This window comes from Leucoraja erinacea, chromosome 2 (genome assembly GCF_028641065.1).
Source record: "Leucoraja erinacea ecotype New England chromosome 2, Leri_hhj_1, whole genome shotgun sequence".
NCBI lineage: Eukaryota > Metazoa > Chordata > Chondrichthyes > Rajiformes > Rajidae > Leucoraja > Leucoraja erinaceus.
Window position 1 is genome coordinate 98,449,593 of NC_073378.1, and position 21,755 is coordinate 98,471,347.

Sequence of the window (21,755 nt, forward strand, 5' to 3'; positions counted from 1 at the left end):
CTAGTTAAAAACGTCTGTTGTTGAGAAACAAAGGGTTGAGAGGTGTTCTGATGATGGAATCTTGCCAAATTCATGTTCATGTAACTCAACTGGAAAGGCAGCATCTCTGCACCATCAATGGAGAGAAGGAATGGGTGACGTTATCGGGTCGCGACCCTTCTTCAGAGTTACTCCAGCATTTTGTGTCTACCTTCGATTTAAACCAGTATCTGCAGTTCTTTCCTACACAAATCCATGTTTATGTTATTCATCAAATTAGGTCACACCATGGAAGGAGAAAGTAAAGGAAATGATCATTGAAATTCTGATAGCTACCCAGATATTTATCACTGGGCAGCCATACTGCAGTACGAGCAATGCAGTGCACTGCTTCTCTGTAATTCATCCATTGAAACCATTGGATTTAATTTTGGAAGCAGATGGATTTTCTCTCATGAAGGCCGATCTGCCACGATAACCGTTGGTATAGACACATCTAAGACTGGTGTGATGAGTGACGCTCCTCCTATGACCTTCTGTTCAAAGCAGGCATAAAATGCATTGAATTCATCGGGGAGGGACACATTGTTGCCGAGATACTGCCAGCCTTTGCTTTGTAGCTCATTATAGCATGCAGACACCGCAATCTGTGGGTATGAAAAATAGATTGATTAGTACAATGTGAGGAGACCACAGAATCTGCAAAGGGCAGGTAAAGTAAGTGGGAAAGAACTTGATAGATGGAGTACATTATGAGGTTAGCAAGAATGGGGGAGGGGGGGGGAAGCACACACAGAATGCAACTGCAACATGTGTAATACATTAGGAACTGGTGGTCCAAGTACATCATGCACTATAAGTGAACATGCAGGTACAGAATAAGGCTGATGATCATCCCCTTACTCTGTATGTAACACAGGTAGAAACAAAGCAATACAGAGTATGGTGAGAATATGCTTCACTGCGATATTCAATACTGTAATGGCGCCACACGTGCATGCTTATGACATTCATTTACATGCATTGTAAAAACAGGAATAGGATGGGAATTTACAGTGTTCAGCTTGAATCATCTCTGTGCAATGAGTACATACATTTGTTTTATTTTCCTACACATCTTCACAATGTGATGAATGAATTCAGCTAATCAAAGACAATGCTGGATTTGATAGACTCAGCCACATTTCTTTCACCTTTCTATTCACCTTGTGTGTTGAAAATTCATAATTATTACTTTCATAAACATAACTCGCCATGTTTAATGGGAAGAATTGCCATGTGTGGGTTTTTGCATGTGTTCTGGCTTCTATTGAGCAAAAGACTAAACTGATGATCAAATGAAAATTACTCCAGCTTCAGAGCTGCTTGTCAATGCAGTTGCAAACCTATTGGAGTGTAATAAATTGGAGGTTGTTAAGTAGCATTCCCAACACATGAGCAGATCACTTTTATTTGCTTGGTATAATCTACTTGCCAACGTCCTCCTAGGGGTTTTGCCTTGTTGCATTCTCTGACTCCATGGCAATATGTATGTGTTCTGCTCAAATTTTATTTGCATATTGCTGAATGCAAATCTGGCCTGAACCAATGCTAATTAGGCAGCATTTAGATTTGCCTTAAAATATTGATAGTCAAAAATTTTTGGAGTGGCAATTTAATTTTGTTCCTAATTAAGACAAGTACAAATAAAATATCACAAATATCAGCATCTAAGTAAAAGTGCCAGTCAAATCATAGAATTATACTGCATAGACACGGGCCACTTGGCTCAACTTGGCCTTGTTCAGCAGTGGGCATCCTTCCGTATTAATACCATTACCCATCATTTGGTCCATCGGGTTTTATGCAGAAGCAATTCAAGTATACATCTTGACTCTTCTTAAATGCTGTCAGTGACCCAGCTTGAACCACACTCTCAGGCAAGTGTTCCACACAAGAGGGATAGTTTACTTTGACTTTGACTATTATGAATAAATTTGCAACATGGGAGAGTGTAGACCCACCTACTCTGTGCGCTAAAACCACAGGAAATGATGGGTTTTAAATAAATACTCTCGTCTACTTACCGTGGAAGACGCGAAAGCTAGCGAGTTCAGGAGAGGGAACAGTGATATCATTGAGTATTGCAAAATTGGAGGTCTTAAACTGTATAAAGAGGGATAAATCTCTGGGGCTTGACGAGGTGCCCCTTCAAATGTTATAGAAAACAAGAGAGAATATTGCTGGTCTGTGGCAGAGATTATTGTATCTTTGTTAGCCATAGACGAGGGGAGGCTAGTTAATGCTGTGCATTTATGTCAATAGTCAATAGTCAATAGTCTATTTAATTGTCATTTGGACCCCTGGAGGTCCAAATGAAATGCCGTTTCTGCAGCCATACATTACACACAAATAGACCCCAGACACAACATAATACATGTGTGCATAAAACCATCAGGATAGCTGTGATGGGGTTTTAAAAAAATATCTCTCGTCTACTTACCGATGTGTCAAAGAAAGCCCCCGGCTGGCGACGTCCCGCGGCCATTAAAGCTAGCGAGTTCAGGAGTCTTGGGGAGCCCCCGGTGATATCGCAGAGTCCCGAGTATTCCAAAAGTGGTGTTAGGCCCCGCTCCAGGAGCTCTCAAAACCGCAATAAAGAAGTCGCCGTTGCAGGAATCTCTGAAAAGGGCTTGACGAGGTGCCCCTTCCGGTCTCGGCCAGCTCCGCGACGGCGACGGTTATAGAGCTTCGGCCGCTCCTCGTTGCGGCCCCAACGACAACTGCAAGAGAGAACATTGCTGGTCTCCGCGACGGCGACGGTGAGTGGCAGAAATTATTGCGGCCCCAACGACAACTGAGACCCGACGAGAAAAGGTCGGGTCTCCAGTGCAGGGAGAGATTCAAAAGTTTCCCCCCCCCCCCACCCCACCCCCGCCCCCCCACACAGCCCCAAATAAAAATAACAAAAACTACATAAAAACACAGACAAAAAATAATAAAAACGCGGGCAGGCTGCAGAGGCCGCTGCTGACCAGAGTCGCGCCGCCTACCGGAAGGTCAGTAGGGATAAACAAGGGTATTACAAGCGTACTACATCAGTGGTGCAAAAAGTCATGAAAGGGATTCCAGGGGACGAGATTTATTTGCATTTGGAAAGGCAAGCTCTGATTAGGGATAGTCAGTACGGCTTTGAGCATCATCAGCCGTATGCTCCATATTGATCCATATTGATAAAGTCAAAGTAGCCATTATCGCAAGGTCTGAATGACAATCAAGGCTACTTTGACTGACTTTGACTTTAAATATGAGTTTGATTGTTTTTGAAGAGATGGTTGAGGATTGACAAGGATAATGCATTGGATGTTGGCTCTATGGACAATAGACAATAAACAATACATGCAGGAGTAGGCCATTCGGCCCTTCAAGCCAGCACCGCCATTTAATGTGATCATGGCTGATCATTCACAATCAGTACCCCATTCCTGCCTTCTCCCCACATCCCCTGACTCCACTATCCCAAGAACCCTATCTAGTTCTCTCTTACAAGTGTCCAGAGAACCAGCCTTCACCGCCCTATGAGGCAGAGAATTCCATAGACTCACAACTGTGTGAAAAAGTGTTTCCTCATCTCCATTCGAAATGGCTTACCTCTTATTCTTAAACCGTGGCCACTGGTTCAGCAAGGTGTTGATAAAGTTCCTCATGGTAAGCTAGTACATAAAATTAGAACACATGAGATCCAGGGTGAGCTAGGATTGGCTTTTAACATAATATTCCCACTCTTATGTTGCGTACTTCAGCTAATAACATAGCCACCTGCATGCCTTTAGAACCACATTGTTGACTTGGTCTGTTCCCTTCAAAGATCTACACATCTGCACACTGAGGTCCCTTTATTCCTCCTGTTTATTCTGTTTTCCCTTGGCTTGCTGCATCTTCCTAAATGCATTACCACTGACTTCTCTGTATTAAGTTTGATTTGGCCTAGTCCTGTTCATCTCATCAGACCATCAATATTTTCCCGTGATCAAAGCCTCTGGCCTCTCTGTTAAACAGTCTATTTTTTGTAAAATTCACACCATAAATTTAAAGCCATCTCAAAGTCTTGCAAATGAGCAGAATTAACAGAGACTGGCAAAAATACATCCCAGGGATAGGGCTATTTCTGTGGATGAGGCTTCATTCCAGTAATGCTTCGATGGCACAATTAAAACATCCATGAAACTGGAATTACACTTAACATAACTTTCTCTTTAAATTGCATTTTGCACTATTTATGCTGTCCTTGGAAGAATTGCAGCAAAAAATGATAATTCCAGGTAAAGAATTTCAGTGGAAAGTTCTAGGCACACGCACACACATGCAGATGCACACACACACGCACACACATGCAGATGCACACACATGCAGACGCACACACATAGGCACAGAGCCACACAGATTTATTCACTTAAAATATTCAATTTGCATTTTAAATGAGCAACAATATGGATCAACTGTGCTTATATACACTGGAATTTAGAAGGATGAGAGGTTATCATAAAAAAAACATATAAAATTCTTAAGGGATTGGACAGGCTAGGTGCAGGAAAAATGTTCCCCATGTTGAGGGAGCCCAGAACCAGGGGTCACAGTTTAAGAATAAGGGGTGAGCTATTTAGGACTGAGATGAGGAAAAACTTTTTCACCCAGAGAGTTGTAAATCTGTGGAATTATCTGCCACAGAAAGCAATGGAGGCCTAATTCACTGGATGTTTTCAAGATAGAGTTAGATATACTGTAGCTCTTAGGGCTAACAGAATCAAGGGATATGGTGAGAAAGCAGGAACGAGGTACTGATTTTGGATGATCAGCCTTGATCATATTGAATGGCAGTGCTGGCTTAAAGGGCCGAATGGCATACTGTTGCACCTCTTTACCATGTTTCTATAATCACAGAATACTTAAAGGCGAAACAACGGTCCTTTTGCAATTAAAACATATCAATAATGAAACGTGTCCAAAATTATATCAAACATGTCCTAAGGGAACTATAGAACGAGCATGATGGGCAACTTGATGTGATTCCACATTAGATGTGGAGAAAAATAACTTTTAGAAAATTCACAGATGGAAAAACTATGAACTTCAGAATTGTTGAGTGTGCTTGGTGTGGGTAAAAAAAATTATGCCTGTGCATTTTATGCATTTCAGCAGTTCATTATGGTGGTAGGAATAGAGTCATGCATTTTGGTGGTAGGAATAAAGGTGTAGACTTTCTAATGGGGAGATAATCCAGAAATCTCTGTCATTTAATTTGATGCCAGACCCAAATTTCCTATCGCATTACTATTGGTAGTTACAAATCTCTTCCCAACAGTCCTTATTGTTAATGTCCTTGATCTTTAAATGAACACACAACTCCTTGCCATTGTGTCTTATCCTCAATTCCTCTTTTCTTGTTTAACTTACTTAAATATCATTCCTTCTACTAACCTATTTCTTACTCCTTTTCTCCAAACTGCTATTCAGAAGGAGGATATTCTGAGTCAAGTAAGTGTTACACATTTAAGACTGTGTAATGTGGAAGCATGCCCAATATTTACTTGGCCATAATGACAATTGGGTGTGTTATATGCTGTAAAAATCAAGGAGTCAAACTGATAATGTTCAACTACAGTACCAATGGCTTGTTGAGTCTAATGGTAAGCCTCTGACCCAAAATCCCAGACTCAATCCCTGACTCAGTTCACTGATCACCAAAAGAACAATAGGGGTTTATTTCATAGTTTTGTACCGTGGAGAAGATTTTGGGTAAAAAATCACAGATACCTGGAAATATTTAAGTAGTAGTTAATCTAATGTAATAGAAAGAGTTCATTGTTCAGTCCATTAGAATTGGTGCATTCTAGTATTGAACAGTTTTGGGTTTTCTGTTTCTGGAGACTGTTGTTTTGATTGTTGTCCAATGAGCCCTGCTGGACTTTGGCTTTGAACATGGGATAAAATCTCTTTCGGTGAAATAGACTGCTCATACCCACTGTTGAGATTGATCAATAAATAATGCACAACAGAGAATCAACATCTGTGGAGGTTATACAACAATCAATTGTCTGTCTACTGGAATGGGGAGAAGAAAAATGGTCAGAGAAAATAAGTATTTTCTTATAGTATTTTCTAAAATAAGTATTTTCTTTTCTATTCCTTTTCTGCCTTCCAGATCCATAGATTTCAGCATTTTACTTAACTGTAAAGTTACAAATGTCTCAGAAACAATTCGATAAAAGAAATAATGATGTGGAAATCAATTACACATAATGCATCTTTGCAAATAATTGGTTTCCTTAACCAATATTTTCTGCAGGTTTTCATTAATGTTGACAATATTTGCCAAAATATAGTTTAGTTTGGAGATGCAGCGTGGAAACAGGTAATTCGGCCTATCGAATCCATGCTGACCAATGATCACCCACACATGAGTTCTATCCAGAGACAATTTACAGAAGCCAATTAGCCTACAAAACCGCACATCTTTTGAGTGTGGGGGAAGAAACCGAGCACCCAGAGAACATCCACACACTCAAGGAGAACATACAAACTCTGTACAGACCACACCCATAGTCGGGTCGAACCTGGGTTTCTGGTTCTTTAGGCAACACTCTACTGCAGCAACACTTTGCCGGCCTCTGCAGACTAGTGATTTACCAGCAAAGATATTGTTGAAAATAAATATTTGTGACTTTTTTTATAATGGAAGTAAGATGCAAGTAACAAAACCACATGTAATAAACTACAATCTGGTGGTTCATCTATCGAGAGTTTAATTGATTGATCTCTTTATTGAAAAAACGATGGAATTTTATATTAGAGAACTTAAAAATACATATTTCTATATAAATAGAATTATTTTAAAAAATGATGCTTAGATCTCAGTTAAATCATCTTGATTGTCCACCCTGCCACAATCAAATATAGACATGGGGAACATTTCAACATAGTAAAGATGCAAGGGATTGTAGATGCTGCAATCTTAATCAAAACAGAAAGTGCCGGAGAAACTCAATGTGTCAGGCAAAATCTGTGGTGGGAATGGACAGATGATAATTTGGGTCGGGACCAGCTTTTAGATTTATTATTGTCATGTGTACAAAAATATCCATTCAAATCTGCATGAATATAATCAAACCAAACTCAAGTACAGTAGGTAGAGACTGTACTGTACTCTACCAACTGCACTCTACAGTAGGTAGACAAAGACTTTAAGACTTTTGCCTTTGATCAGAGTGAGGAGGTGCCTGGTGAACTCACTGTGGTGGATGTTAAATTTGTGTTTATTGTGTGTTTTTGTCATTTTTATTATATGTATGGCTACAAGGCACGGAATTACGTTCAGACTGAAAGGTCTGGATGACAATAAAGGATACTTTACTTTACTTTACTTTAGAGCAAATAGAAAGATACAGTGTGTAGATTATAGTTCTCATCATTGTAGTGAAATAGTTCCAGACACAAAGTCTAATGAGGTTGGTTGGAGACTCAAGACTGCACCCTAGCGTATGGAAGAATTGTTCAGAAGCCTAACAACAGAGGGGAAGAAACTGTTCCTGAGTCTGGTGTGCACTTTCAAGCTTCTGTAGCTTCTGTCGAACAGGAGGGGGAGAAGACGGAATGACAGGGATAGGAAAGGTATTTGATTATGTTAGATGCTTTTCCATAACAGAGTGAGGTGTACATTGAGTCAATGATGGGGCGTTTGGACTGTGTGGTGGACTGGACATCAGGATTTGAGGGCCTGAGCCAAAAGGGGAGGTTGAGCAGGCTAGGACTCTATTCCTTGGAGTGCAGGTGAGGGGTGATCTTATAGAGGTTTTTCTAAATCACAAGAGGATTAGGTCAGATAAACACAGAAAATCTCTTGCCCAGAGTAGTAGATTCGAGAACCAGATGACATAGGTTTAAGGTGAGGGTGGAAAGATTTAATAGGAACCAGAGGATAGCTTTTTTACACAAAGGGTGGTGGGTGTTCCGAATGAGATGCTGAACGAGGTAGTTGAAGTACTACCAAAACGTTTAAGAAACATTTGAATAGATACATGGATAGGATAGGTTTAGAAGGATATGGGCCAAATGCCGGCAGGTGGGACTAGTGTAGAAGAGACCCATTGGTCGAGGTGGATGTTGGGCTGAAGGGACTGTCTCCATACTGTATGACTCTGACTCTAATCCTTTATTCATGTTACGTTCTTTTATTGAATGAGTCCAAATGCTGTTTTATGATTTTATCCATTAGCATTATTCCCAACCACTGTGACTGTTAAAGTCGGCCTTCTCCAAATCAAAACAACTATTCCACATTCCCCCCTTTTAATCATTGCACTGAGCTCAATTGCATTGTGATTGCTGCTGTGCACATAGTATTCAGCTAACTGAATCGGACTCATTATTCCGTACTAAATCTAAATTAGCCTGTTAGTCTATTGGTGCAGGGGCATAATGTTGCAGAAAACTATTGTAGACATACCATAGAAATGTACTCCTGTTCCAGAGTCAGGTAATTTATTTTTCTCAGGTAAATTAAAATCTCTCATCAAAATTGTTGGCTATATATGAAGAGATACCACCTTACCATTTTCTCTCTCACTCTGTTTTATTCTATTCAGCATTTCACATTCCTCTTCCCTAACTACATTGTGCATATTGTTCTCCCCTCTGCTCCACACATCTAAACCCCCAACTCTCTTTGGCACACAAAGATCACCTTTTTTAATCACTAGATACTAATACTGATGAATTGAAAAATACAGCATTGAAACAGGCCCTTCTGCCTACCATGTCTGTACTGACCGAACACTTGTTCACACCAGTTATCCCACATTCACATACACTCCCTGCTCGCTCGGGGCAATTTAGAGGCCAATTAACATACAAAACCACATGTCTTTGGGATGTGGGAGGAAACTGGAGCACCCAGAGTAATCCCATGCAGTTACAGAGAGAACATGCAAACCCCACAAAGAAAAACACCCGAGCTCTGGATTGAACCTGTGCCTCTGGCATTCTGAGACAGTGGCATTACCGGTTGCACCAATGTGCCATAATCTTCACTTTTATATATTAAGAATGCTCTTAATTTTTGTTCACACCATGTTATGCCCTCTCTTTGCCACCCTGGTTATAGCTTTACTATCACCTCCGTGTTTTATTTGTATCTCGGCTATTTAGCAAAACTGATTTCTTGGTTTCGAACATTACCTTCCTTTTTTCTCTGATCCTGCCTTGTGTTCCCGCCTTGGGGAGTTCTTGATGCTAGTTCCATTAATTTTGTAAGAATATATTTATCTTTATCATCTCCTTGAATTCCTCACCTCAAGATAGCAATTATTATTCCTCTATCTCAGCTGTAAGCCTGGCACCTGGGAAGTGTCAAAAGACTGAGAGAGTGTTCATTGTTGTATTTACAGACAATGAAACAATGAGAATCTTACTTGCAGCATCACAGGCCTGCAAACCCAATATTCATAGATATTTAAAAACAAATATATTTTTTTAAATCAGTAAATGAATAACCAGAATATTAATGCAAAAAAGCCCAAAGTCCTTAATGCAACCAAGACAGTCCAACATTCATGGTTTAATTAGTATTTTGTAGAGTTCAGAAGCCACGGATGAACACGGAGGGGAGGCTGGCTGGACTATGGTGCCATCCTCACCTTGGTGCCATTTAAGTTATGTTGTGTCGTGGACTTTCTGTGTTTGTGTTTTTTTTTTAATTCAATTTCAATTTTATTTTTAATAAGTTTTAGTATTATTTATTTTTTATTTTTTTTTTAATGATTTTTTTTTTAATGATACTGCCTGTAAGGGAAATTCATTCTGTTGTCTCAAATTGAGACAATGACAATAAATTTGAATACAATACAATTTAGATGTTGGGACGAAGTTGTTCTTGAAACTGGAGCTCATCATTTTCAGACTTCTATACTTTCTTCCTGATGGTAGGAGTGAAATGAGAGCATGGCCAGGGTGCAGTGAGTCTTTGATCCTAGTTGCCTTTTTGAGAAAGCTCCCTCTTTCGATCCCTTTAATGGCATTAGTACCCTTGATGGGTCGAGCAGCATGCACTAGTTTTTGTAATCTGCTTGTTCCCGGGCATTCACATTGCGAACAAGACCATGATGCAACCAGTCAATATGTTCTCGCTCGTACACCTGCAGACGGTTTAGAGATTATTTGTCGACATACTGATAAATGTTCAGCTTCCACTCTTGCCTTAATCTAAGATGTGTTTCAGTAATAACTATGACGTTACACCTGAGTCATCTACCCATTTATTATTCATTCAATCCCTTTCATTGCTATTTAGCACTAGCAACCTCCTGTCAGTTTTTTAACATTTACCTTCTTTGCTTTTCACTCATGCGTAATAATTCCTTGCTTTCCCTTTCATCTGTCTTCTTAATCAATGCTTATGTTCTCAACACCTATTAAGTACATCAAACCCATCTCAGCACTGAGAAACCTCCATGACAATGTGTATATCCATTTCTTCCACAGCTCATGACAATTTCTATACTCTTTATGGCTCAGTTGAAGAAATGCTTCTGCTTTCATTTATGTGGCCAATGCTTGCTATACAACAGATCCAAGTCATTTAAGGTCAAAGTAAAACTGAGAAATCTTCCAGTGAAAGACAATTATTGCCAAGATTGGACTGTAATTATTATTGGCCTTGCTTATTATTAAAACAACAATTTCATCATCCTTATTCATATTAAAGTATATTAAAATGCTTCTTTCAGATGATTTCCTGAGTGGTGCACTCAGGTTTAAATCTGCAGGTTAATTATAATACACATATGTAATTTTTGAATTTACTGTTGAGTAAGTATAATGAGAGCCCAGGACCTATGTTTCCGTGAGAGAATCTCAACGTAATATATTCTTCAAATAAACCAAAGTGCATATTTTGAAAATAATTATTTGAAGCCACAAAGTTTGGGTTCAAAGCACAGCTATCGGAGGTTGCTAAATTAATTTCAAAGTACCATCAGGTGCTGTTTTCTAACCTTATTTAGATGTTCTGCAAAAGGACGGGCAACACTAGTACTATTTAAGGTGATTATCAGTTACTTTCAGGAGATAGACACAAAAAACCCGACCTGAAACGTCACCCATTCCTTCTCTCCAGAGATGCTGCCTGTCCCGCTGAGTTACTCCAGTTTTTTTGTGTCTATCTTCAGTTTAAACCAGCATCTGCAGTTCCTTCCTACACGTCAGTTACTTTCAACTAGGTTGCTGAATAAATTTAATTTGGTGCTGTATGGTCCTTTGATAACTTGGTATTTCCTCATATTTGAATACCATTCAGCCCATTGATCCATTTCGACTTTCAGACCACACAGCTGCATATGATACTGTCTGGCTGCGTGGACTACACATGAAGCTTCTGGAAACCATCCCAGACATGCACATATGGAGATGCTGAGCAACCGCAGCTTCAGGCTACACACCAGCAACGGGCAATGCAGCAGGGTGAGGAAACTTAAGAACGGCGTCCCACAGGGCTCAGTGCTGGCACCAATGCTGTTCAACATCTACATCCATGACCTGCCTGCAACCCAGTCAAAGAAGTGTGGCTCTGCTGATGACCTGGCCATCCTACTCAGTAAGCCATTCTGGGGAGCAGCAGAAGAGGTCCTCTCTGAAGACATGACCATCCTGTCTTCATTCCTGAGGAACTGGTGCCTCAAGCTCAGTATGGGTAAGACAACGTCATCAATGTTCCACCTCAACAACAGGGAGGCGACCCGCGAGAGGATCGTCATGGTGGATAACGCGCGGTTATGGTCCCAGCCCGTCCCCATGTACCTCGGTGTGAAGCTCGACAGAACGTTGTCATTCAAACATCACCTGGAAGGTGCCAAGGCAAAGACAAGTGCCCGTGCTGTACTGTTTTGCCGCCTAGCCGGCACCACATGGGGAGCCACGACAAAGACACTGCGCATGTCCACAGTGTCCCTGGTGTTCTCAGCCGCCGAATACTGTGCCTCGGTCTGGTGCCGTAGCCCTCACGCCAAGAAGCTGGATGCTGCCCTCAACAGCGCCCTGCGGACTGTCTCCGCATGCCTACGAGCCACCCCAGTAAACCAACTGCCTGTTCTCGCTGGCATCGCCCCAACCAACATCAGACAAGAAGCAGCCACGCTGGCCCTTTCTCGAAAGGCACAGACCAGTGAATCCCACCTCCTCCATCAGATCGTCACAGAGACACCACGACGTGTGTGCCTCAAGTCACGGCACCCCTTTGTCACGCAAGCCCAAGAGCTGCTCTGCACAACACCGGCTGATGCTTCTAAGGCCGCCTGGGTCAAGATGAGATGGAGAGACCAGTGGAAGTCAGCGGAACCATCTAGGCTACCCCATTACATTGATGACCCCATGGACGTCCCTGGCCCGAAAGCAGTGGATAACCCTCAACCACTTGAGGACAGGCATCGGACACTATGGAGTAACGATGAAGAGGTGGGGCCTCGAGGACAGCGGGCGCCTCCTGCGAGTGTGGGGACCCAACACAGAGAGTGGAGCACATAGTCACCAGTTGCCCCAAACACCGGCCACCGAATGGTGAACGAGGTCTGATTGACCTGGACGATGACACGTTGGCCTGGCCCGCCTCAACGGAGCTGCAGGTCTAAAAGACATACGACAGAAGAAGAAGAGTTGTTAAAATCAATTCAGAGGGAGTAAAATGAGATGAAAGATGTTGTAGAATAACACAATGTGTAGGGGCTCACCTAGGGAGTATGTAAGATTTGAAAGTTGAGCACTAGTTATTACACATCATCATGTGTCATATAATTTCCCTCCTGGAGATATATCTTAATAGTATTGTTTTGTTTTCTTCAAATTGGTTAGATTAGCGACACAGTGTGGAAACAAACGCTTTGGCTCACCAAGTCGACGCCGACCAGCAATCTCCCAAACACTGGTCCTATCCAACGCACTACAGACATTTTACAGAACATACAAACCATCATATCTATGGATTGGGGGGGGGGAAACCGGAGCATCCAGAGAAAACCCACACACTCACAGGGAGAACGTCCAAACGCCATACAGACAGCACCTGTAGTCAGCATTGAAGTCGAGTGTCTGTATCCTCCATTGGAAGAAGGATTAAAGTAATGAAAGACTGCGTTATGGCTGGATATCATCACCTTATACATACAATTTCTATTGAAGTCCTCAGGTTTGTTCAGCTGAAGCTTAAATATCAAAGCAAAAACATTTCAGAAGAGAGCAATCAGCTTCTTACATTTATGGTGTGTCCCCTTGTTCTGAACAACCCATGCAAAGGAACATCATTCTCGTAACCACCTTTTCAAGCTTCATAGGAATTTTGCACATTTTAGTGGGATCATCTTTCAGTCTATACTCAGGAGTTGGGGTCCAGTCTGTTGAATCTCTCCCCCAAAGGACCCAGGAAACAATCTAGTGAAACTTCATTGAATTCCCTCAATAGCCCTCTGTGAGCAAGGAGAATAAACATGCAATCAGCATTTGACATGCAATGTCATCAGCACCATAAGTGATTAACACAAGGCATCTTTCTTATACTAAAATCATCCAATAATAAAGGCCAGTGTATTGTTTGTCATCTTAAGTGCTTGCTATAGATCCATGTTAATTCTCATTGATTAATCAAGAAGAATACCAAGGTCCCTTTGAACCCCAACGCATCAATATTTCTCCACTTAAAAATATTCTGCTTAACGTTTTTGCTACACCTTTTTTTCCACATTATGTTCTGCGTGTCCACATTCTCGTCCATTTACTTGGCCTAGCCATGGCACCTGAAGTCATTTAAATTTGGCCTCCTCATCCAAATCATTGACAGTGAACAGCTGGGGTCTCTCTCAAACCCTCAGCCTCCACAATATTGGCTTCTTGGACCAGTAGTAGCCATTGATGCGAGGCTAAAGGTTTAATTAGTTGATCGATAAGTTGAACATTGGAAGTTATTCTTACTAAGCCAATTTGTGTGGATTAATTCGTTGTGTTCTGCAATTCCAGTGTTTGAAGTGTAAGTGAATAACCCAAATGAGGAGTTTTTTCTAATTATCCGTGCATTATGTGATTATACATATGGTAAAGTGTGTCAGTCGCAAATGTGCTGTTAACTAAATTACCACAATACCTCCCATGCATTTTGTGAAAAATATGGAATAAGGTAGTTATGATATTACCAAATCTTTGGCTGAGTAATGTTGTAAACTTATGTACAATGGTTCACAAACAGCAAGTGTTAGAGACAAATATATTGCTGTTTCCCAACTATATTATGTAACATAAGTTCAACTTCATTTAAAGAATTACAAATATTAATTTTTTTAAGTAATACATATCACATATTATGTTATAATTATGAATGTTTAGACCTAACAATAGAAGTATTTTGCATTGAAACACTTTTTTTTAGAAAAACTTAGATTTCACCTGGCGTTATGGATATCATTATTTTAAATCCAAGCTATTTTCTAGTTTTTCGTTATTTTCTCTGAGAGTAACTGTTGTTTACTTTACCTCTAGCCAATCGACTTTGAAGGCTTCAAACTGTTTATGAAAACATTCTTGGAAGCCGAGCTGCCTGATGACTTCTGTCAGCATCTGTTCCTGTCATTCAAGAACAAATCAATCCTTCCAAGCCCTTCATCGCAGGCTAGAAATTCCAGCAGTCCTTCACTCGATGCAGGGGGTAAGCAATAGGGGGCTCTGAATCAGTATGTCTGCTCTATTTCTGTTTTCATAAAGCTTGAATAGAATGATACACAGAAACTCATAGATCTATTGACTATTTTCATTGGAGCATAAAATAAAATGAGGACATTTAATTGAGTGATAGAAATAAACTATCTTTCTTCAAGTTGGGCAATCTAGTTGAGGACCCAATTTATTACTTGCTGAGAGTAAGAGAGGTTATGATTCATTTGTTTACAGAAAAGGTTGATAACAGATTCAAGCAATAGCAGGTTTTCTACCCAACAATCTGCACCACCATTAAGTAAGTTAATGGCTGATCATCCCCTCCAATTCTGCATCCCTGCATTTTCCCCATTTCTTTTTTGTATCAATCAATCAGTTGATTTCAGTTTTGCCAGCACTTAATGATTGAGTATCCATCGCCCTCCGGTAAAGAATTATGAAGATACATTATCCTTTGTCAAGATCAAGCCCTCAATCTGTGACTCTAGCCCTTAACTCAAGACTCCAACAAAACATGTTCCACCATCATTCACCATGTCAAGCCTTTACAGACTCCTAATTACTTCATACTTTTCAAGCTTTGGGGAAAAGGAGATTTAATTCACTGATCCAATCATCAGTCTTTCCTTATGAATCAATTCCCTAATTCCAGGAGTCAATCCAATGAATTTTGTTGCCCTTCCTCCAAGTCGAGTATGTCATTCACTCCATAAGGGAGTCTAAACATAATTGTGACACTCAAAGTGTGATCTCATCAACACCCTAAATCATAATTTACTCCTTTATACCCATCCTTTTACATTAAATTACAACATAACGTGGTGTTTTTCTCATTGCTTGCTTTGCAGTTCCTTGTGCATAATATTTTAAATGTAATGTGCTTTTTTATATTGCTTACCAAAGAGAATGACTTTCCTTTCCCACAATGAGAGTCCACAATTTGTCCAATCCTTTAGCATTTCTAAAGGGAAGCCAGAACTGCTATCACTGGAAATCTGAAATAAAATCAGAAAGCTTTTGAAATACAGTGTTTTTGAGCCTGAAATGTTAATTCTGTTTCTCAGCTCCACATGGCTTGTTTAGCATTTTTATTACATTATTGAGCATCTTTATTTCTATCCATGTCTTGTGTCCTCCTCATAGCTTACTCTTCCACTTGGCGTGCCATCCTAAATGTTGTTCATTGATCTCCATATCTCACATCAAGGCTTTAATCTAGGTTGCAGAATGACTGAACACACACCTGATGGCTGCAAAAACTGTACTGGTTGCAGCATTGCAACCCAGCATAGAACATGCATAACAAAATGCACTCTGGTACTTTACAGAATTTGGTATAAAGCTGTCGAGGGAAGTTTAAGTCATGGAGTTGAACAGAGAGATGTTCTCAGGAAAATGTGAAAGTTATCTATATATATTACTAAAACTCTCATCCTGTTTATTTGTATGCGTGCATGCGTCCGTGTGTCTGCATAAGTTCTGGAAGCTCTGCCAAAATGGTACACGATAGCGCTACAGTTTTTGGCACACCTTGCTCACCATTGCCTGCAATGTGCAGTACCAAGTTTCGTTGATGTTATATTTTACAAGTTATTGACATTTTAAACTTTACAAAAAACACTTTTCAACCCACTTTTCCACTTGCCCTGCCCGTCAGCCGCCGTTGACGTCACAATGAGATCCCGAATTTCATTTACATTAAAAAATCGCAATTTTCATTGACATTTACTTTATTCTAAAAAAAAAATCAGTTTTAATCAAATTCTTCCATTTTCATTGACAGCTAACATTGTGTTTAGGTTATTTTAAAGAAAAAACGTTATTTTCATTGAGAAATTTATTGAGAATTTCATTTTTTTTAAATCCGATTTTCATTGTGGGGCTGGGATACGGGGTGAGGAGTGGGGGAGCAGGGGGTTAGAGGGAGAGGAGGGGGGTTGGGAGGGGAGAGGGAGGGGAAAGTGGGGGAGGTGAGGAGGGAGTGTGGGGGAGGAGGGGGGATTGAGTGAGAGGAGGGGGTAGGGAGGGAGAGGGAGGGGAAATTGGAGGTTGGGAAGGGAGAGTGGGGGAGGTAGGGAGTGGGTGATGGAGGGAGAGGAGGGCAGTTGGGGAGGTGACGAGTGGGGGAATGGGATAGGGGAGAGGAGGAGTGGGGGATCAGGGAGATAGAGGGAGAGGAGGGGGTAGGGAGGGGAGAGGGGTTATGGAGGGAGGGAGTGACTGAGGGTAGGGGAAAGGAGAGTGAGGAAGAGGTGAGTTGGGGAGAGTAGGAGGAGAGGGAAAGAGGGAGGGTGAAGAGAAGGGGGAGGGAGTGCCGAGGGATTTGGGGGACATGGTGGAGGATAGGGTTAGGAAGGGGGATGGTAAGGTAATGGAGGAGGAGAGGGGGAAGAGGGAGGAGGGGATGGAGGGGGTGAGGGGAGGAAGCAGAGGAGGGTTGGTGGAGGGCGGTGAGAAGGAGGATAATAGAGAAGGGGATAAGGGATTGAAGAGGGAGAGTGAGATGCGTTCACATTGATCTTATATTTTACAAGTTATTGCCATTTTGAACTTTAAAAATGTCGCAGTCATTACTTGCCGGCTGTGCCTGCGCAGTTGGGGGAGGGTTGCCGTGACTCGCGTCACAACAAGGATCTCTGGCATCACAACGGGAACCAGTTTGGTGAAATATTGCGTTGAGGAAACAGGACCCAACGGGTCTGCACTTGGTCGAGTGTGTAATAAAAGCTGAACGAAATGAACATGGGAGTTCCAGGAAGCAGTAAATGAACAGCAAAGCAAAAATCCTGCAGATGCTGGAAACATGCACAAAAAAATGGCAAATGTTGGAAAGACTCAACGGGTAGGTATTACATTTGGAGAGAAAAATAATATGAATGCTTCAGGTCAATTATTTCTGATTTAATTCCAAAGTGGTGGCCTAACTTAACAAAGGTTTGGTACCAATGGTGAGGTGAAGGGTTGAATCAAAGTACAGAAAATCTAGATCAGAGTGATCAGAAAGTATTTTCTGCTTGGATGGTTTTGCAGAATTCGAGTGGAACATGGGGAAGGAGAGAATTATGAAGTTGAGTACATTAATGGAGACAGAATGTAAGCCAGCAAGTATGGAGCATATGGCCAAATTAAACTTGGTATGGACATTTTGGAACAAATTTGAAGAAAATGTAAAGGGAAGGAAGCCAATTGGGGGAAAATAAGTTTTTTTGTGGTAATTGAGTTTAGATCTGCCACATTAAATATTTTGGAAAAGAGAAGCTGGGGGGTGGGGAATGATGCTAATGTCACATTAAGTGATATTGTTGGATGTGGGGTCTCAAGGTCATCTTGGAAGTAGACATTGTGCCAGAATTCCAAAGAACTTGCTATTTATTTTGGTTTAGGAACAGGGTTAGGAGAAGCTATGAATAGGAAACCCATAAATTGAGGTTTGCACCTATTGCAAAGAAATTGTAACTCCACAATATGCGTGTTTCTTCTACCCCAATCCCCAGCAGTATTTCTGCCCAAACAAGATTGATAGCTTTGGCTGACTGTTAAAATTCAGAAGGCTGTGGCCCCAGTTATTAGGCTGCCGGTGGGACTGGGAGAGTGCCGATTGCAAGAGAAGTAATGTAATTGAGGAAAGGGGAGATTGTGCGGGCAGTGGGTAATATGACAGACTGTGAGTGAATGGGAATTTGGGGAAGATGTTAATTACAAAACTTTTTTTTAGCCTGTTAATCCTGCAGGGAATATGTCTGTTCCTCCTGACTGCAAGAGCTGCTACCAAAGCACTTGCATTATGGATTATGTACAGCACTTTTCCTTGTGAGAATACTGCTTAGATTGCTAATAAAAATCCCGTTGAGGAATGCAAGTGGCTTCCCTAACTGATCCTCATGATCAATCCTTCTTGTAAGACTGAACTATTCCTTTACACATTCATTTATGTGGCTGAGTTTGAGGCACATAGGGATCTTATTGGAAGTTAAAGCCTTTTCATTTCCTATTTGACCTTACTCCACCCTTTTTGGGTTAAAAATGACGCACGCACACACACATACACACATCCCCCTCTTGGCAAAGGCTATGCACAATGGCTTTTGTTTCATCAATGGTGAGAAGGAGTAAAAATGGCCCGGCAGGCTAACTATCTAACTATACGAGACACACACAAACAATTAAACATCATGCTATGCAACAGTGAGGAGATTTTTGGAAGTCTTCAACATTCATTTGGAAGTTTCCCAAGTGCCTGCCAATGAAACATCCAAAGAAATAGAGATTCAAAAGCTATTGGGCCCCCGTTGGTTATTTATAAAGCCCTTATTTATAAAGTTGTGAGGGAAAGAGGATAAGCCAAAGAGAAACTTGCAGTGCTTGGAGCGAAGGAAATAGGCAACGTTTCGGGCCTGAAAACCCTTCTTGACAGTGGGTTAGAAAGGAGGGGATAGAGCAGAAGGCTGGGGGGTGGGAGGAGCACAAGGGGTAGGCAATAGAGGAGACAAGAGCGATGAAGATGTCTAGATCATGTTTGTCATATGCACACTTGAATGAATATGATGTGCATCCTCCATTTTTTGCTGCTCGCTGTGGCCATGAACCCCAAGAGGTCGATTTAATATTGGAGCCATATTCAGTCTGAAGAAGGTTGCTGATACTGATAGCTTTTTTTGTGTAACCTTCGATTTGTTCATCTGCAGTTCCCTCTTAAACACTAGTGCTTGAACTGTGCTGCCTGCAGTTAGATAGGATGGAATAGAGCCGCACAAGGGGTAGGCAATAGATTTTAAAAGAGTGATGAAGATGTCTGGATCAGTTGTCATATACATTGAATCTAATCATGTGCATGTCATGTTTTGCCTCTGAATCCAAGAGGTCAATTTAATATTGGAGATATTATGTTGCTGAACATAATTTGTTCAAGAAGTGTTGACATTTGCCATGTGATTGTGAGCCTGGTGCTATGATGTTCCAGCTGATTGTGGTAGCACCCAGATTGTTTTGCTTTGTTGGTAGTGTATGTTTTATAAAGGCAGCTGACACAAACAGAGCAAATGAAATGATGTCCATTTTAGAGAGCAAAGTACATTAAGTCTTTGTTGTAAACTTTCTGGTTGGTTTTAACTCATGAAATTATAGAAGCCCGCTGTGACAATCAAACTGTATGTATGTGGCCATTTTGAAGAAAATCTAACGTTGGGAATGAGGTCAGAAATACGTGCTTTATGAATTTAGTTCCGAATTCTCCTCTTGAAGTTTGGCTCTTGCTCCAATTTGCAGGAATCCATTGTCATCAATCAGAAGTCAGAAATCTTGATACCTGAACTGTACATATGAGAGATGTCCAGCTGTCATTCTAATGTCCGAGGGATTTTATCAGGAGGTCCATTACAGGCTTGCAGATTGAACAATTTTATTATTGGGTTCAGCCTTGTTCTCTGCTGATTCAATTCTTTGACCGTGGGTTGGTGTGTTTGACTCTGATATTGTGTTTAACCACTGCTGCTGACCTAGCTTTGGAAAGTGAAAAGAGAACAGTGGTGTTTGCTTGTGCTAGAAATACCTTTCTGAATATTGACTTCTTAGGTTCAGATCAACTGTAATGCCCTTGAGACCAAATAGACTGCCGACATTGTTGTGGTGAGACTTATTTAGTGGTTGCTTGAGTAACTTATCAAGGATAGTTTACATGAACGTAAGATGAGGATTTAGTCATGTTGAGTCATGTATTCAAAAAAGCCGATTTGATCTTTACAGTTAGAATGTGTGGAAAATGGTCAGTAGCAAACATGCGAAATGAGCTGGTCTAAGTCTAAACTGGAGAGGCATCTCGGCATTGAGTAAACTGAACTCTGAATTCACAATGAAACTTTGTCACAAAACCAGAGTTGACCAATTGCAGTTCCATTTCTTAAAGGTGCAATATTTAGCTTCTACCTCTCTGTGGAAAGGCATAATGATAAACCAACTCCGGTTAATGTAAATTTCCTAATTAAGGAAAATCTTGCTGAAAAATAGTTCATAGCACAGAACTTTGATAAATGACTAATAGCCCCATACCTATAGATTGTTTATTTTAATTTAAGCAAATATTCAATTTATTTTAATGAGTTGCTAATTTATGGGCTGCAGTAGTGCCCCTGTCCCACTTAGGAAACCTGAACGGAAACCTCTGGAGACTTTGCGCCCCACCCAGGGTTACCGTGCGGTTCCCGGAGGTTGCAGGTAGTGGAAGCAGGTAGGGAGACTGACAAAAACCTCTGGGAACCTCCGGGAACCGCATGGAAACCTTGGGTGGGGCTCAAAGTCTCCAGAGGTTTCCGTTCAGGTTTCCTAAGTGGGACAGGGGCATAACTTTCCTGCATCAGGATCGTCAAAAGTGTAATGTTACATTTCTCTAATTTCTCCATGGTAATTGAGGTTATTTTGGTTTCATGTTTCTTCCCTTTGAAAAATATATGCAGTATCCTTGAGGATAAGAGTCAGTAAGCAATCAATGGGTTGAAAATTCCCAACAGCATCTTTCAATTGAATGCTACAAAAGCACAAGGCTAGAGGGAGTTACCTTTGCAAATTTCCACCCTTCCCACTTGAGGTGCTTTCTCTCTGTTCAATGAACTCCCAGCAGAGATCTGTCATTTTTTTCAGTTTATATATTCACAAAAAAATGTGCAATCAAGGAATTTCTAAGTTTGCATGCTCTTCATCCTGCCCTTTGTTTTTTAATGCAAATGGAAGCAACCTGTCCAAAATATTGGAATGAGCTCTGCAACCCATAGTTCATGCGTAATAAGCACCCATGTGTATGTGCAATACTCACTGCCCTTTTGAAGGTAATGTGAGCTGCATCTTTGAACTGATGCAGTTGATATGCCGAAGCATACCTCCAGGAAGGGGGTTTCAGAATATTAAGCCAGAGCTAATGAATGTTTGCCCAAGCTCACACTAAAATATATTGAGACTTTCAGAGGGTTGTATTGCTCTGTCTTTATTATCTATGTTCTTCAAGGTGTTTTTCTCAGGTGATATCAAAGAAACCCTATTGATTTTTTTAGATGAAATCAATG

The 21,755-nt window shown here is 41.0% G+C and overlaps 1 protein-coding gene across 1 annotated transcript in view; it reads left to right on the forward strand.

Annotated features, from left to right (window-relative positions):
- dgkb (diacylglycerol kinase, beta) overlaps positions 1–21,755 on the forward strand; it is a 518,449-nt gene that overhangs the window by 80,273 nt on the left and 416,421 nt on the right. The window contains exon 3 of the mRNA XM_055661892.1: positions 14,530–14,695. Within this exon, the coding sequence (XP_055517867.1) occupies positions 14,530–14,695 (166 nt within the window). The remainder of the gene's footprint in view (positions 1–14,529; positions 14,696–21,755) is intronic.